The sequence below is a fragment of the Cygnus olor genome, chromosome 9 (assembly GCF_009769625.2).
Source record: "Cygnus olor isolate bCygOlo1 chromosome 9, bCygOlo1.pri.v2, whole genome shotgun sequence".
In the NCBI taxonomy this organism is placed as follows: Eukaryota; Metazoa; Chordata; class Aves; order Anseriformes; family Anatidae; genus Cygnus; species Cygnus olor.
The window spans coordinates 19,728,512-19,747,642 of NC_049177.1; the positions used below are offsets into that span (position 1 = coordinate 19,728,512).

The following is a 19,131-nucleotide window of genomic DNA, read 5'->3' on the forward strand; positions in this document are numbered from 1 at the left end:
GGCTTGTGGGTGTAGCAGATGTCTTTTCTTTCTTTTTTCTTTTTTAAATCACTATCCCTGAAAGTTTTTTAGCAAGCCCTCCTTGTGTACTATCTTAGGTCTATAGAGGGCACTCAAAGACAGAGGGAGTTGGTTTTAAAAAGCCTTATCTGGTAAGTAGGCCCCCACAACCTAGGAAAGGAAATTGCTGACTGTTCTTTATGGCCTTGCTCTTGCAAGGTACTATTGTACTGGCTGTGCTCCAACAAATCACTTAAGCAATTGAAGTCAACGGGACTGTAACAAGTTTGAAATATTCTTCTGGATTAATCCATAGCTCCTTATACTTTCACAAGTTCCTTTCCATCTTCTAAAAACAAGATGGGGTACACACAAATTTCCTGATGGGATTCCCTAGTCAACCTAAGAAAGTAGTAGTAGGTCCAGCTGTGTTGGTTGCCATTAGAAGATGCAAGTGAATGGGTGTAAAGACTGAAATTATTTTCCCTGTTGTTATTGCATTAGGGTGGTACAGCTAAAACATTTGGGCATGGTAGTATTCACAGTGTGTGTTTTCCAGCCTTATAGGTAGATAATACCTTGAGCATGCCCAAATAACACATGTAGACTTGAATTTGTTTCTAAATCTTGGAGTGGAAGAAAAATAGGCTTTCAGATTTATTCTAGAGAAATGGCATCATGAAGTTCTGAGTAGCGTTACTCAGTATTAAAAGGCAATTCTGTAAAGTAAAAACATCTCAGCTTTATAAATATTGTAAGAAAAGAAAGATGATGGGAGCTCTTTGGAGTCTGAAAAATACAGAGAATTTTTCAAAATGTTGCGAGCAATTTGTGCAGTCCTTATTAAAGTATAATGTAATCTGACAAAGTCATGGACTTCTTCACCTCTATCATCTCTTTATTTTCGAATAACACTCCTATTACTGGAAATGGGTGAGCAGAATTTTTCACGTGTGGAACCTGTGATTCCTGTGCTGGAGGGTGAGGTAAAGATAATCTAGCATAGCGGGTTTCTTTTTTCAAAAGCTGTCCTACCAAGTTTCTTTAAATCTGAACTAGCAGTAGTTAATGTGGTAGCTTAATTCTGCAAAAGATAGCATAGAGGTCACTTGTGGGACAATTTGAAGACAATTTTGCTGCAGCTGCTTATGTAATAGTAGCCTCCAGTTATAAGCCATGATACATTTCCATCTCTGCTGATGTTTAACTCTTCCGAGAGAAACTGTTTTCTCTACACAAAACATGAAACCATGATCATGTTTCTAACTGCACCAGCAGAGGAGACCGTTTAATCCAAAATACTGCCTTTTAATGGAGGGGGGAGTCCTTATCATGTAGATGATGTATCTTCAGGTTTTGAATAGTTTGTTTCAAGGGGGATTAATTAAAAAATTTGTGAGTACGGATGTTTGATGTTGCCCTAAGCAGTGAGAAAGAAGAGGAAATGTCTTGGTTTTGAACCTCTTGTCTGAACTGGATCCGTTGAGACTCTTTCAACCCGTTTTACAATAGTTTCTTTAGTAGACTCTCCTGCATCTACTGTACAAAACAATCAGTTTAAAATTTTAAAGTTTTTTGGTGTATGTGTATAGGCATTCATGTAAGCATTTGTATACAGCTTTGAAGGGTGCTTCCCTCACAAAACAAAAACGTTATATACAACAGGTTGCTTTGGTACATTTTTATATATATATATATATATATATATATATGCTAGGTGCTATACAGAATAGTGTAAATAGTGTTCTTTTAAAACATCTTTTAATATTTTGTTGAAATACATTTTGTATCCCTCTACAAATGTATTCAGATTCCTTTTATTAGTCAAAGACCCTCTGTGCTGTGCCAACTGAGCAAGAAGGACATTTGGTTCATCTCCTCAATCTTCAGAGAAAACCTGTGCGATTTGCTTCTATAGATACAGGTGACTTTACACTGTGTAGGAGCCATCTGGGGCTGTTCATCTGGGCAGGCATGTTCATAGCGTCTCTGGGAATGTTTCCTTTACAATAGTGTAAATATGTCTTTAGATTTAACCAATGAAGAATCAGATCTTGGCACTCATTCAGCATTGCCCATAGTCTAGGGTAATTTGTTAGGTAAAATATTTCATTTTCAGAAAACGAGGAAGGAAGCTTGTTTTTATTTTTCAGTGTGTTTAGTAAAAGGAAAGACTGCTCTTGATGATTGAGATACTGGAACAGCTCCCAGTAAAGAAAGGATATATTGCAGAGTATGGAAGATCTTGTCAAGGATGATGACTACTGTATGTATTTTCTGTGTTTTATAGGCACATCACCTCAGCATGTACACTATTCTTAATATTTTGCCCAAAGACCCTTGATACAGCTTCATTTAGGGGGGAGGACGGAACAAAAACAAACAGATGCTGAAGGTAGGAAGGGAGATTGAATCAATGGCTAGACGACCTCTGGAAGCATAAGCAAGTTTTTTGTTAAATGCATATACTCAAATGGAAAAATCAATGCTATTTCATATGGAAATAGAGGTACAGCTAACATAGATTGAGATATTCTCTGCCAAAATACACAATAGTAAGACCTAGATAGTGTTTTTTGGTCATAACAACTGGAACAGTCAAGCTTTGAGTTACGGTACAGTGGGATGTGGAGATGCCGAGACCGAATGTGTGTATGCACTATCGTGTGCAAAGAACCTGAAAACTACGTAAATCATGGAGGGACACCTGCAGGCTTAGGAAACGTTCTGGCCCTTGTTGGACGGTTACTGGGGCGAGGTGTTTCTGTCATAGCTACCTGTGTCCTCGCAAGGGCCCCGTGTGTGCAGCTCACCTTGTGGGGTGCAGTGGCTTGTCCCGCAGTGGAAGCCGGGCCATCTGCTCTACAAGTCATTTCCTTAACTCATTCTAGAGCGTGTGGTGGAGATGACAGCTGCAAGAAAGAGATGATAAGAGAACGGTAGCCCAGGAATGCCCAATCTTTCATGTCAGTCTTTTACCATATGTTGCTTGTGCTGTCACAAGGGTTTTAGTTCTGCCGTGCTCCATCTGAGCAGTTACAAAGCTGCTGAGCAATCCTTAACTCCACCTGCTCAAACACTGCTGCCTTGGATCCTAAGAAGGCATCACCTCCAAAAGCAGTTCTCTGTCCTCACGACCCATGCCACCAGCTTGAAGATGGTTTCATACTCTCCTGGTGTACATGGTTTTGTTTGCATTGGTAACTGATTTGTTATTTAAGCTCAGATACTGCAATCTGATTGTTCTTGTAGAAAAGCATGCTAGCTATAAGACAGCTTTTAAAGACCCAGAGAAGCAGTTTGCTCCTTTTTTAATACTGTTGTTGCGTTCAGTTTCATTAGGCTTTTATTTGGGAATGAAAAGCAAGTGTTGTAGGTGGAGTGGTTGTGAGGAAAGTACATTTTGCTTTGTAGATTAGCAATCTAATAAGGCAGGGATAGTTGGAGGCATGTGGGAACAAACACATCAAATGTAGATTTGCAAGTTTTCTTTTTTTTAAATGTTCATATGGCCAGTTGAACATATATGTTACTTTTGGTTTTGCAGAAGTTTTTTTTTTCCTTTTTTCTTAGGTTCTCAGTTCATAATGGTTATTTACCCGCATATTCCCACTGGTTCATTTAAGGCTACTTTAGTAACTCAGGTAGATGTGAAAATACTTGGTAAAGGAAATAGAATTGAGTTTTTAATCTGAGGGTAAACTTTCTTAAGCCTTCCTCATTCATGCATAATGCTACAGTCAGTCGTGGGTTACATGTCTTTAAATGTTTTTGGTGAACATCTTGGGGCTAGAAAAAACTTGTCAGCTTATGTTTAATTTATTCCAGGCTTTTAGGATGTGTTTCATGGCTGTAGAGAACTTTTAACACTAAATATGATCAACGTTGGCACATATTTTCAATACCAAATTCCACCGTTCAGCTGCAGTTACATTCTCAACATGTTTAATATCTGGGTTAATATAGAATAACATGTCTAAAGTAGTGTATTTCTACTATTGACATTTATAAGTACCAATCTACCTGTCCATGACTCATAAGTAATATTGGCCTTGTCCCAAGTAGTCAGGAGGCATTATAAAAACATACTGTAATCCTAATACCATTAATTCATTGTTTTCCCTATCTGAAGGGCACAGCTGGCTTTTTGTTCAGCCCAGTTAGAAAAAGAAGAGAAATAAATCAGACTTCCCCTCCAGTAAGAAGCAGGCTCTGATGTTTTCTCCTGGACACAGAGTCCAGTGGAGGGCCACAAAGATGATACGGGGCCTGGAGCATCTTCCCTATGAGGAAAGGCTGAGAGGCCTGGGTCTGTTCAGCCTGGAGAAAAGAAGAGACAGAGAGGGGATCTCATCAATGCGTATAAATACCTGAGGTGTGGGAGACAGAGGGATTTGGCCGACCTCTTTTCAGTGGTTTGTGGGGATAGGACAAGGGGTAATGGCCACACGATAGAGCACAGGAAGTTCCGCACCAACATGCGAAAGAACTTTTCCACGGTGAGGGTGATGGAGCACTGGGACAGGCTGCCCAGGGAGGTTGTGGAGTCTCCTTCTCTGGAGATATTCAAGGCCTGTCTGGACACCTCCCTGGGCAGCCTGCTCTAAGGAACCTGCTTTGGCAGGGGGGTTAGACCCGATGATCTTTCAAGGTCCCTTCCAAACCCTTCAATTTTGTGATTCTGTGATGTATTTGCTCATGATTAACAATCACTAGAGCTGGGGTGGTATCTTTCGTGTTAGTGGTTTATATTTTCCTGACTTGAAATTGTAATAAGTTGTAATTGAAAGATCTTCTCTGTGTCCTGTGAGGTTGCTAGATTTTTTCTTTTTATTTTTCATACTCCATTATTCTATTTTCTCATAGAGGTTTTCCATTTCACCCTCTGTTTTTCAGAAACAGTGGACTCAGAGCTGTTAGTAGTCACAAAACATCTGCCTCAGGAAAAAATTGGCAGCTTTCATGCACTCACAAGGGAATCTCAAGTAAATTATTTGTTAGCCCCAAATTAGATGTTGCCAGAGTACATAATTCCAAAACTTCTTTTGTCATGGGAAAAGTATATAAGCCTAGGCTTATATATGGGGAAACAAGTCAGTTTAATTTACATTTAGAATAGGACAACACCTCTTCACCTGCTCTGTGAGCAGAACACCTAGTTAAATCTCTTTTTTTCTCCCTGATCGAATTGTATGTTTGTATCCCCACTGCAGAAGTTATGTGCTATGACTGATAGCCCAAAAGCTTTTTGAAGTTGTGTAGCAGCTGGGAAAGGCACTCATCCAGTTTTGTGAATCCTTTACTCCAGACAGGTTCATGGGACAGCTCTTCTCTCTGCCACGTGCTACAGGAGATGCTTTTCTTGCTCCATGTATGCGGTTAGGATTAATGTTCTTCTCTTAACTTACATGTTGAAAACAAAACCTGTACTTGATGCTAGCTTTGCTGGTGCTAGAAAGCTGAGATGAGCACTCAGGCTTACGTACCGAGGGCAGGACATGCGAGGGGGTCCTCTGTTGGACAAGGTCCAGGTTGTGTAGCTGCATCCAGGCCAGTGTAAGCATGGTTGGTTTTAGTTTGTCATTTGGTTGCTCACTGGAAGGAGAGATTGAGCTCAAAGAAATGCAGGAATTTAGTATAATTACCTGAGTAGCACAAGCAACCTAATAAAACATAAAAAGCTAGCATTTCACAGAAGACCCGACCCACCCCAAAACCATGAGGCACTAGTGTTCTCCAATGAGTGATTCAAAACTTTAGACCCTACCAAAACCCACAACTGTACAGTTGAATGCGAATACTCTCAGACCCCGATGCAAGGCCTTCATGGGTTCCTAAAGGCTCGTCTCCGCAAGCACCAGGGCACATCAGAAGTACATCTGGAGTCTTTCTGTATTCCTTTTGATTATGAAGAAGTTCTACATGAGCAGCACGCAGTGGAGTTGAGCGGAGTGCCCAGCCATGGGCTGCAGAGGCCAGCACTGTGGGGAGGCCCAGGCCGGCTCCGGCAGGTGCCATGGTGCCCCGGGCCTGCACGCCGCTCTGTCTGCCCCACTCCTAAGCCCATGCACGTGCTGCTGGCTTGTACCTCTGCTGGGCTCTGTTGTTCTGGGTGGACATGTCTTCAGATCACCTCCTTTCGGTGTTATTATGGGCAGCATTCAAAAAAACTGCCTAATGAGGAACCCTATGTGGTAAACAACACCAAAGTGAGTCAGGCAGAGGCCTCGTGTCCTGCAGGTGCTTCAGGATGTGGCTCAGGGTGCAAGTCTAAACAAACAAGGAAAAATAAAATAGTTTAGGTGGAATAAAAATCACTAGTGTTAAAGATGAATCGAATCTTACTCAATTACCAGATGTTATTGTGCAAATTGTTAGGAACTCATCTCTTGTAACAGAAAAGCATTGAAGGAAGAACAGAGTGAGAAATTACTGAAGGACGTATAGATAAAGTCAGCGCTCTTGCAAGTGTTCTGAGAGATGAATGCAGGAGAGCGGAGTTAGTGTAGGCAATATGTGGTGAGGAGGTGAAAAACAGGGCAAATGCATGACCACAGGCTGAAGATTGCATGTCAGATCAGGAGGTGAAAGCCAGAAGATGGATCACCAGCTTGAAGATAGCAAATACAATGGATGGAAGATGTAAAAGGGTGACAATGCTGTGAAATGGAAGAGGAATCCATACACCTTTTGGGAAAAAATCCCTAGTCGAAATAGGGATGCTCTTCTAGGCATGCAGAGACACCTTTCCACAGTTTACTATGAGAACTGCAGGTGCTGTTATGTTACGTTCAGGTAGCAATATAAATATGTCGGTCATAACAAACAGAATTGGTGCCAGGCTGCATGGTCACTAAGCACCATTCCACAAAACAAAAAAGTTGAAAATGAATTTATTACAAAAGTATGCTAAAGCTTTAGTAGCTTGCATTGACAGGTAAGCAGCATTAGTTCAGGCTCAGAATGAATCTTCTTTGTAACCCATCAGCACACAGGTCAGCAGCAGCAGCATAGTGAAAAACTGTGTCACTGTTAGTGCACCAATATCCATCAGCTAAAGCGATTGATGTAGATGTAATCACTGTCTCTAATAGAAGTGAAGTCAGGGTAATGGAACATTGTCACAGGATCAATGTCTCCTGTTTTGAAAATAAACCCCCTCAGCTTTGCCTTTGCATTTATGTACCAGCAGGCAACCATATCATTCAATTCAGTTGACACAGTCCCTTAGAGCTCTGAATGATCTATTGTGGGAACATCAGGAACGACATACTGGAAAAAATGGAATGTTCTTGATCAGGCTTACAGGCCATGGGATTCAGTGGGTTTTCCAGCGGTGAAAATGAGAATAAATCAGCTGAGAGCACAAACTTAGCATGGTACAGAGATCAACTCCATTTTTAGCTTCAATAGTTTAATTTCTGCCCATTCTTGATCAAAAAGTTTGACCCATAGCACTTGTGCTCATTTTTTGATGATGTGTAGTCACAAATAGAAGACATTTTTGGATGATGCCCCTCCCCTCCCTTAGTCTCAGCAGAAGCTCTTGATAAGGCTTATTTTGACTGATTCAAGTGCTCTTCTCATTCACTTATTTTCTCTGAAATTCTTACACAGCTTGATCCAAGTGAGGATTAAAGGGTGTGCTCCCACATTCATCCATAATTGATTTTTCAGTAGAGGTTTATGCAACACAGAACATTAACAGTCATATATTTGCACGCTTAAAACTGGATGGATATTTGAGGTATATTGCATTGGATTTTATACAACATAGCAGGTAATGCTTATTCCAATTTTAATATTTCTTGCATTTGATAAATCTATTGGTTTTCTGTGTCTAGATCCAGAGAATATCAGCAGGTTGCTATTTCAGCACTTACTCAGTGAAGCTGTTTAGCAATTTGACAAAGCTTTCTTGAGGCAGGGTCTATATAGTTGATTGCAAAGTCTTAATTTGTTTAAATTAGGTATTCCTGAAGATTTGTAACTTGGTCTAAAGGGACATGACCTAAGAATGGAATCTCTGCAACTTGCTTGATTCCACTGTTTGTGTGATGGCTCCCCAGTAAGAAATTTTCCATTCTGGGGGCAGATGTGTCTCTCTCGAGTAATGCCAAGCATTTATCCGGTGCTTCCTTCTCCCGTACAGAATACATACAGGTTAGTTACTATACATAACCTAGAAGGTGGATTTTGCAGGTCATGTTTTGAAGTAATCCATGCTGACCAAAGCTATACTACTTTTTCCTCAGGTAAATGTGATAATTCTGGTAATCAGTCAGAAGCTAACTGTTTCTAATCAGCTTTAGAAATGCCACATTGCCAGTTTTGCTGCCAGGAGCATTTGGCTAGCTTGTGTGGAGGTAGGACAATCTAACTATGAAGATCCTTCCCATAGAGCTGCGGGTTCTTCCTGTCTGGACAGTTGCTTTGGTCTGGATTAGATGGTCCATCTATATTTTCATAATGTTTGGTTGTCTTTCCTCATGTTCTCTGAAAAATGGTTTAAGTATTGAAAGAGGGTTGTGACTTGCTAACTAGTACTTCTGGACAATTTTCATTTAATCCTAGTTTTGCCTGCATCAGTGGATTTGAGCTCTGTGCTTAAAAGCCCCCTCTTTGTATTCACCGGAGTGAGACGGGATGTTTGGTTTTGGGATCTTGTGGAGAGTCAAGCAAGGATTGCTTTCATAAAGTATTCAAAATTGAGACAAAACTTTCTTTCTGGTTACTTTACTGGCATATGGATGCAAGTTCTAAGCAGCTGGATTTGACTTCTAAATTTTGAAGGAATAATATTTGTTCCTGAAGTACGATGTATTAAAACTACTTCCATTTCAACAAGTTTGTAATTATTGTGCAGCAAAGTTGTTCCTGGAAAAAAATGTCTATTTTAATTGTCCCCAACACTGCTGAAAGGTTTTAAAATTACTGATATGTGATTTCTCTTTGCTATTCTGACATAGGAAATGAGGAGAAAAATCTCCCACCTGCCTCTCAATATCTCTTCTTGGGGTGCACTGTAACAGGAAAAAAGTTTAAGAACCTAAACAGCACTGAGTAGCAGTAGCAGAAATATCTCCAGTCAATGTAGGGATTTACAAAAAACGACTGCCAAGAATCACCATCAGATGTCCAGGAAGCTGTGTTTTTAATTCCAGAAAGCACGGAAGTTGCAGCTTTTTAGCCATTGCATGGGAAGTGTGATATTGAATATACTGTCACTGGTCTCTGCTGGAACAGCCGGAATCCCAATCTCATGGGTCGCATAGCATATGACTTTGGGGAGGAGATTCATAGTTCAGTAATTAAATACTACTTTGCTCTAGGCAAAACCAACGAATAGGCTTCATCTGCAGCTTATTTTGCAGTAGTACTCAGGACTGTGCTTGGCGTTTCTGGGGATTGAGTACTCAGATAAGTAGACAGTAACTGTTATTTTTAGCTGAGGGTTTGGGTGGTGATTTTTTTTCCCCTTTCAGGGTTGTAATTCTTTTTCTTCAGAAAATTGGAAACTGGCTTTGTCATCTCGTATGCTTCATACTCTCAAATTGGCACAGAAAGACAGAGACTGTTGCCATAAATTAGGTCACTAAAGCTGAAGTACAGAATACAAATATTTATTGCCTGAGCTAAGGAAAACAATTCAGATGAGGAAAAGAAAATTTATTTTTTTTAGCATTTGGAAATGATGCTGTATTCTTGAGATGAAAAGTAAAAACAAAGCACTACAGTGAAAAGATGAACATCTAAGAAGCATCTCTTGCTTTAAATTGCTTATAAGGAAAGCTACCAAAGGTTGACCATACGATAAATCATGAAGAAGGTTAATTAGCTAGAATTACAGATTATTTTTTTATGCAGGTTGACATTTGACATAGATTATTGAGGCGAAAAAAAGGGGGAGGGCATTTAAAAATAGCAATTTAGAGATAAAGTAAAAATGCATAAAATGAGATAATGTTAAAATGTATTACAACTGAGCTTATACACGTAATTTAAAAAATGTTTTCCTTTAAATTCAAAAGGTTGGAAAGAATTCCTAATTGCAGATTTATCAGGTAGTTGGAGAATCTTAATAAGGGCTCATTCATATTGTGTGCTCTCTCAAATGAAGACGTGAAAGAGCAAATGGAGTTGTTTAGAGTAATTAGTCAATACAATTAAAAGAAGAAAAAAACGTGTCTTGTAAAGTATGAGGAAACATTCATTCTGATTGAAATGAATGTCTAATAATATATGCAGGACATCCAACATCCGTTTAAAATACAAGGTTCGCCAGTTTGTTTATAGAAGGTTTCCATTATAACGTTTCTAAGCGGTTATAGATGAAAACTTCTCTCAAACACTTCTTGCTTAAGTTTGGAAACCAGTTTGGTGTAGAACTGCTGTGCCTTAGGAGGAGCCCTGGGAGAACGTTGTCAGTAGGAGGGCAGCCAGTGGGAACACTGCTCCGTGGACCCCATGCTAAAACTTCAGTTCTGCAACCTGCTCACGGTGCGCTTTGTGTCTGAGTGCCGTCCTGCTGAAACATCACAAATCCAGGGCTTTGCCCTTTTTGTTTTCTTCATCACGTCTGGTATTGGTGCCTTCTTTTCTTAATCAACCTGGATGCAGGGATGCAGTTGGACAAGAGGCAGAGAGGTCAATGCATCTGTGCTGTGCCTGTGCTGTTACCTGTCCTCCGAACCACTGGGACAGCACGCGTAGCTGTCAGGTTCAGCAGGTGTAAAGCAGAATTGTAATAAAACTATCCAAAGGACTTGTATGCAGCTTCAGTTTTTTTGGGGGTTGTAATTAAATGACTATATGTCTCCAGGCCAGTTGATAGAATTTATTTATTTTCAGACTATCATGGTAAAAAAAAAAAAAAAAAAAAAAAAAAAAGTTCTTAAGCAGCAAGAAAAAAAAAGGTACCCCTGTGTATGTGTATATATACTGACACACTGTTTGTCAGGTTTCTTATGGAAGAGAGAAAAGGTAAAGGGACTAGTGACAATGTTTTTGTTGTAGGAGATTTTATTGTTTCGGTATCCAGGGTTCTGTTTTCCATGGATAAATGTAGCAGCCTGTTTATGTCTGAGCATTAAACATTTTTCAGAGCTGCCCAGAGCATTAGCTGTTCCCTTTAATATATCATATTTGGTATCAAACTAATGATTGGTATGTTTGGGGGAATTATTATTCACAGCAGCCTGCCAGGCTTCTCTGTTATCCTACCTAATTAGGATGTGTTAGAGCCCACCTAAAACTGCAGAACTGTTTCTTTCTTAAGCTGTTGTTTGATGATGGAGTAAATCTAACTGTAGTGAATCTACTATATGTTATAAAACTGTGATTAAGAGATACAAAGTGCTAATCTGATGTATAAACTTTCTCTGCCAGCTCATGTTCATTTAAAAAAAAAAAAAACAACTATTGGGCGAGGTGCCATATCAGATGGTATCTGTTCTGTAGCATTTGGCATGAACCTGGAATAAGAGTACAAAGCTAGCGTAAACATGTATAGTAGAATAATAATTTGTTAGAAATGCAGTCAGATTTGTACTGTTGGGTACCCATTAGTCTGCAGATCCGGTGTTCATGATAGTGGAACTTGATCTTAGTGGAATGGATTCTACTTGTAAATGTTACCCAAAGTATGAAAGCATGAGGATGGTCCTCAAGGGGAGGAGAAGCCTGTGTAAGACGCTGCAGGCTGGTGTTGGACTTACAGTAGTCATGTTGCAGAAATACAGGCATGTTTTTGCCAAGTGGAAGCTAAGTTGGAGTTGGTGTGCAGGCTCTGGGACAAGAAACCTAATTTCCTTTGACAAAAGTAGCTTCTGAATGACTTTTTGTTTGATTCCAGCCATTGATTCACCACTTGATTGAGTTGGGTCAATTTGTCAAAGGCACGGAAATGCATCGTTTCTGTTTGATACTGATGCGTGATGCACCAAGTTTTTGACTAGATCTTGAGGCCAGTGTTAAGTATGGACAGCTGATTTTTTATTTTGTGGCTGGCATGTTTTATGCCTGATAAATTTTGGGAGTTCGGAGACTTTCTATAGCAACATTGAGAATGTCCTGGGATACCTTGATTTGAATTCACTGTAAATCCAGGAAGAGCGTTTGAGGAAAATGTGGAATTGTTACAGGGCCGGGTCAGGGGTAGCTTGCCCTAGGCTGGAGTTTAAAAATGTTGCAGTTGGTTTGGAAAAACTTGTCTTTTGTTACCTTCTGGAATAGCGTGTGAGTTTTCAGTGGTGTTTCTGTAAACAAGTGTTGAGATGCAGGAGGAGCAGATGAGCAGGGTGCGCAGGATGCAGCACGCGTTTGTGTGCTGGTTTCAGGTGGGTTTGTACTGGACTGGTCCCGGTGAGGTCCCAGAGCCTGAAAGTTCATGAGTGCTTTGGGCACGTTCAGCGAGCCCTTGTGCACATCCCAGGTTCAGTTCTACCCACAAGGATTCAACCTTGCATGTATTGGGGCTGCTCCAAGGCGCAGAACAAACGTCGGGGCAAGCGGGAGGCTTCCCTTTAAAAGCGTGCTTGGAACCAGAGCAGTAGTGGGGATGTGTCTGCCTGTTTGCTTTTCTTGTAAACCCTTGGCACGTTTTCAGGAAGACCTGGAATTTTTATTAGGGCCAGAAAAAAGGGCCACAAGAATCTTGATAAATTTTCAGAATGTATTTGGAATATGCAGTTGCAAGTATTTTAAAATATTTTTAATTGGCCCTTTGCAAATTAGGCTGGAGATGTAAGACTGGTAGGAATTCTGTGTCAGTTCTACTTACTTTTGGATCTTTTTTTCTGTCTTTCTGTTATTTAGTTGTTGTATCTAAAATAAAGAGCAATATCAATATGCTGTTAATTGCACACGGGAACAGCAGATTTGGAAGAAATAAAGTGCCATTACTGATGTATATTTGTTAGTATGTGGGGTATGTGTGTAAATGCATGGGTACATTCATATGTAAAGATAAATCTATTTCCACCCCTCTGATTTTTCTTATTTTCAGTCTTTCCTCCTCTCTTCATGTTTCTGTTTCCATTTATTTGATGCCACTTGTACGAAATCTCTGTCACTTCCCAGACAAACCCTGGGGCCCTGTGCGGGCATTAGGGAAAACGGAGCTGACACTGTTGGTAGGCTAGCTGCTTTATTTTCTCCTGTGCTACAGGTTTTCTTTGACAGACATCCTCTGCCACTTGCAACTTGGGCACGGAGTGAGGGGGTGGCTGTGTGCATCAACTACTGAGGGTGGCTGCTGCCTTTGGGCTTGGTTGTCCCACCTCTGCTCCGACCTTGTTTTCCGCTTGCTGCTGTGGGGACCTGGGGACCTCGGGGTGACCAGAGCAGCCTGGGGCTCCCGGTGCCACCCGAGGTGCTGCGTGGGGCTGGTTGGCGTTGTGGTTGTGGTGAGCCCCCTCTGCACTTGGGAGTGAACAGGGGCTCGGGACTTTCCTGCTCATTTACAAAAAGCCCAAAGTCCTGCTGGGAGCTCCTGCGGGAAGCCATGGGGCAGCCCTGTCCCCATGGCTGGTAATAGCGGTGCCACAGCTCCTCCATTACATGAAACGGAGGTTCAGCTGGCTGCATGGCTGGCAACTCGGGCTGGAGGTGGCCACGCTACAGGACCCGCTGGTGGGGGAGCCCGGCTTGACCTGCTGCTGGGCTGGCCGGCAGCCAGCCTGGCATCAGCTTCGAGTGTGTCAGAGGGGGAGAGTTATCCTGTCCCCCCCTATCGTGTGGCTGCTGTGTCCTGTCTTCAGTTTGACAGCTTGCTTTGGGGATGGAAGGAGGGCTCTTTGGCTTTGCTCGTTCCTTCCACAATTCCTCCCTTGGGTGCAATGGGTGAACCACAGCTCTTGTGGGGAGGGGGCGCTAAGAAAGGGCTTCGCAGGAGCATTAAACAAGCACTGGAAGAATGGATAAAGCAAGAGCTTGATTTTAAAAAAAGGGAAACTTTTGCAGCCTTTTCAGTTTCGTGCCCTCATCAGGCAAGCTGTGTATTTATTTAACACATTTCTGTATTGTTGGAGTTGTTACCATACCAAAGCCAGTGTTACACTGCCACCTGTTGATAGCAGGGTAGGAAAGCAAGTTTCCATGAGCTGAGTGGCAGTAGTTGTCCTTACCTTCCCAAGTAGCTTGTTTAAAAACACTTGGAACCAGCCTTGAAAAATTACACTCATTTGACTTGGGCAGGGTGAATAACACTTTTGAAAGACATGCAAAATGTTAGCTTTTTCTTTAGTTATCCAGCTACATAATGTGACAGGCAAATTTGTGGCATTTCAACAGTTCTGCTTTGAGTGGGGGAGCCCTTTTTATTTTAATAATACAGATCTTTTCTATGTAGCAAGTAGTGCTCATATCTGGTTCTTGCATTTTGATCCATCTTTTTTGGATGATGCCATGAGATTTTAAAAATCAGTAACAGACTCATGACACAGACACTGCCGTTTGTGTGTTTCATGTAAAAAGGCTTCTTTACAAGCCTTTTTAAATTTAATTACCTTCTTTTTCTGAAGGATATTGTTCCTGCTTCTGCAGAACTTTTCTGCAATGAGGAGTCTTTAAAGATGATCTGCACCAGGCTTGACAATAAGAACTGGTTGCTAATGCATGAAATGGTTGAAAATGGCATTCATTTCACACGCTGCTCAATAAATGATCCCCCAAAGTGTGCAGTAATTTGCCAGGTATTAAATAGACGTTGTACGTCCGGCACTACCGGGGACTGTGGATGGGGGAAGTGCGAGCATAGTACCAGCGTACCTTTGAAAGTTGAGCTGCACTAGCAAGAAGTTGTACTGGAACCAGTTATTTTCTTCCCTTAAATAGAAATGAGAAGACTTTATATAGCTCTGCCTTTTTTATTTATTTCCTTAAGAAACTCTGAGGATCTTTCTTCTTTCCCCAGCGCAGCCCTTGAGCCCAAGCCTCTCAGTGAGCACTGGAAGGCACAAGGCCGGGATTTCTGCGGCCGCCTCCGGCCTGGTTCCCAGCTCCCTGTCTCCCAACCCCAATGTTCTGCGCTCCCCTTTGGCTCTTTGGGGTGTCCCTGTGCCCTGCAGCCCTGCCTGGTTTCGGGTAAATGCACCCCTTCGCTGCCCAAATTGTCTGTAGCCCCTCCGTTTGTGGGGGAGCTCAGTTGGGCCTCTTCTCTCTCACAGCTGCCATTGCTGTGGAGCCTGTAGGAAAGTCTCGTCCCTGAGAGTTCTTCCTTGTCGGATTCGCTTGAAATGGGACGGTGAAGTTCAAAAGTTAGATGACAGGAGAGGCAATGTGGTTATTTCGTCCTGTTTTTTTGGGAAATCTTGCTGTGAAAAAAATGCCTGGAAGGAATATGTAAAGCCTTTTGCTATTTGGCAGCCTTATGATGCAGATCAGTCTTTTACTTGTTGTGTACTGCTGCATTCACGGCTTTCCCGCTTGGAGCAGCAGCGGCAAATGAAGCTGATAGTTAACACCAAGAACTTATTAGCCATTTTTTATTATTACTTATTTAAATGAGGTCCAGTCAAGCCTTGTCCAATAACAGTAGGGAAGTCACCTTCTCTGACTTCCGTCGGAAAATGATGGTGGCAGCTGGGTAAAACACTTGAAGGGCCTGCTGGTGTGAGGTGCCAGGCAGGCAGGAGGAGCAGGAGGTGCACCTTGTTTCTTACTCTTCTGGGAGCTGACGTCTTTCTGTGTTTGCTTGATGTTATGGAAAGATCAGGATTTTAACTTTCAAATATTCAGAAGACAGGAGAACGTTCTCAAAAATGAAGCTTAAAGTAAGGAGAAAAAAAAAGTATGGTCTTATTTTCATGTTTTAAAGCCTCTTGATGCTTTTTATTTTCAAAATTTGTCATCAAATGTGTATATATTCTGATGCATTGTTTCTCTTGCTAAATATTTACTTTCAATAAAATTGAGCAAAATCCTTGTGTGTACGTATATACCTGTGTATCTATTTATTTCCATAGATTTTCTTAAAGCATTGATTAAAAGCATGGAGAAATGCTTTTACTAAAAAGGCTCTGCTTAAACTTAGTCTCTAATTTTAAGAATTATTTTTGTAAAGCATAAATGTATGGCTGAGGCATTTTCTAATTTTTAGTGGAAAAAATTGGGCTTTTATTCGAGCATATACAGTGTTGTAGCCTATGTTGCACAATTTTCCTAGAGCAGGAGGACCTGAAAATTGAAGCAGGTTAGAAGTAAAAGTGAGAAATTGCCTGGATACGAAAGTGAAAACAAGTGCTCTATCTTTGTTACCCAAATATGGAGAAATCCAAAGTTTGAAAAATGTATTTCCTAGCAATAATGTTGATTAGGTGGAACTCACTTGATTATTTGTGTAAAGACCTGTGAAATGAGGCATTTTTAATATCAGTGTTGAGGGGAGTGCTTTCCCAGTTCATACCAATTTACGTCATTTGGCAATCTGGCCCTTAAGTATTTAATTTACTGACCTTAATGTTGCTGAGAGATAAATGATGTTTTAACGGCTATGGTAGACTTACATTATCGAATAAAATCATAGTCTGTGCTGCCAAGGAGCTACTTAGTTTATAAATATAGCATTTGTTGAGAAATATGTTTTAGTTGCTAAAAAATGTTTAATTGACCTCCTTTTTATTTTTAGGGTTGTGTCCTTTGTTGTGACCTCATGGTTTAACTGGGAATAAAGATGAGTATAAGCAGTGATGAGGTTAACTTCCTGGTATATAGATACTTACAAGAGTCAGGTGAGTTTTTTTCTTTTTTTTTTTTCAATTCTGATTGTTCTAACAATGCTTAATTTATTTGGTTTTCATCTGCAACTGACTTTAGCCAATGCCAAGTTATTTAATTATTTTGCCAGTAGGCATGTGCTTCTGTCTGAACTGTTTCTTGGTGTTTCTTCTCAACAAGAGAATGAACTCCTGCCAAGTTACCTTCTGTAACAATCAGATTTAGTTGTTTGGAGATTTCAGATGGCAGTCAACCAAGGACTCACTTGATTACTAGAAATGCATTTTCCTGGTGATCCTTTTTAGCTGCAGGGTCACAATGACACTTCGCACCATATTCTTTGGAGTGGAGGAAGGATGAGAACCAAAAATACAGTTATTTCCTGCTCTGTCATGAAGTACGCAGGATGGTGCAAGCTGGTGTTGTATGACCAAACTTCTTGCTTGACTGTGACTGTGGAAGGGCAGACGTTGCTGTATTTCAAGGAAAAAAAAAATGGCAGCTGTGACCGTGTGACTGGTATCATTTGAATATAAATACAAATGAACGGCTTTATTTTTTTATTTTTACAAGAATGACTTGGATTCTGAAAAGCCTTCCCAAAGGACACTTTCTTGGAAGGTTTTCTCCTTCTGTGTAAGGCTAGCCAAAGTCTCCAGCTTCTTAGGAGTAAGAGCAAAACAGATGAATACTGTCAGACTTGCAAAGAAATTTTTTTCCTGCCATTTATATCTGAACTATTTCTGCAAAAGATGAGCAAGAATACTGTAGTGATGATATGATCCCTTAGCTTATTTTAAAAAATTCCAAAAGCGCAGCAGTTTGGGTTGCATGTTTGAGTTTCTAGATGTGACCATATGGCTGCAGTGGTTTTTGTGGTGGTGGATGCTCTCGAAACTAAGAGTAGAATCAACATTAGCTTTTACTTGCAGCTATGATATCAATTGCTTAAAGCAGTCTACGTTTAGAACAGGCAGATTTGACGGGAAATCAGGGCGTGCTCCAGTCTTTTAACAAATGATGATTGTCAGCTAGCGGGAGGGAATATGGTCTTAGCAATACATAAAAGAACTCTGTGTTTTAAATCAGAAGTAAACTCAAATCTTAAGGTAATAGTTCAAGGGGTCAACTTCAGTGTGCATGTTACCTTTCAACATCTACTGATTATTAGTTTTCTGTTGTTGATGGGTGGCTTCAGACTTCTTTAAAACTTGTTTGATGGTTATGCATCATAAAATCGTATGTATGATAAAATTAAATTCAGTGTAAGAACCCTTTTACCCAAGTTCGTTCTGTGAGTTTTTATTGAGTAACTGTTAAGATCACTAGAGTTTTGTGAAGAAAAGAATCCTAGAATTTTAGGAATAGTGGGATAAAAAACAAACCACATTTTGCTAGTTTTACTGGATGAGTGGAATTCTTCGCTCCAGGTGATTAGTTTAACAGGTTTATTGTCAGCTTCTCAGATTCCATCTGCTTTTCAAATCTCATCCTAGCACATTGCCAGTGACCCTGACCTGAGGACAGGTGCAACCTTTTTGATGATGAAAGAGGCTAAATCTTGATTTTATATATATATATGTATATATATATATATATTTTTTTTTTTTTTTCACTGGCACAGGATTGATGTTTGGTTTTGGAAAACAGTGTCATAGATAACTAACTCTAAGGGTTAGAAGTAATTGTCTTTTCTTATATTTCTATGCAGGCGTCAGTAACCAGTCATGTGTTACTTGTAGATGTGTGCGTAAGCATACATATGTTCTTTGAGTACTTACCTGCAGCTGTATTATTTTTGCTCAAAAGAGGTTTTGTGGCTTTAACACATACACCTTTCCTTCAGAGCTGGTGGAGGCTGATGCAACATCTGTCCACTGCTTATAGACTTCTCAAGTTGAGACAAAGAAGCACCAGAAATAGTGGTGGATGTCAGGGTTTTTCAGTCTCTGTCAGAAGAAGGAAGAAACTCATTATTCCACCTGAATTTGCAGAAAGCAATTATACATTCCTATTCCACTTGCAGATTGCTTTTGTCAGAGAAGCCAAACTTAAAAATTGTTTTATCATCATTTGAAAATTTGCAGGCAGGTTCTTAGTTATCTGACAGGGAAGAAAAAAAAAAAAAAGAAAAAACACAAAAAAAAGTAGTTTAAGAAAAAAATTATATGACAGTAAAATTAATTTGCTGAAACAATTATTTTCTCTAGGTTAAATTTGTGTTTCCAGGGCAGTCAAATAAATAGGAAGCAGCCACCAGTGCTGCACCATAATGTGCTTGTCACTTCTTAATCAGCACACAATACTGATGGAGTTCCAAGTGCTAAAACATGCACAGTTATGACAGCACCATAACATGAAATTAATTCTCTTCTACGTACAGATTCATTTTATTTTCATGGGTTACAAATCAGT

At 40.4% G+C, this 19,131-nt stretch overlaps 1 protein-coding gene across 12 annotated transcripts in view; it reads left to right on the top strand.

Annotated features, from left to right (window-relative positions):
* Positions 1–19,131, top strand: part of TBL1XR1 (TBL1X receptor 1) — a 108,625-nt gene that overhangs the window by 73,878 nt on the left and 15,616 nt on the right. For all 12 annotated transcript variants that reach the window (XM_040567709.1, XM_040567714.1, XM_040567706.1 and 9 more), the window contains one exon: positions 16,628–16,730. In XM_040567709.1, coding sequence (XP_040423643.1) covers positions 16,673–16,730 — 58 coding nt within the window. In that variant the 5' untranslated portion in view covers positions 16,628–16,672. The remainder of the gene's footprint in view (positions 1–16,627; positions 16,731–19,131) is intronic.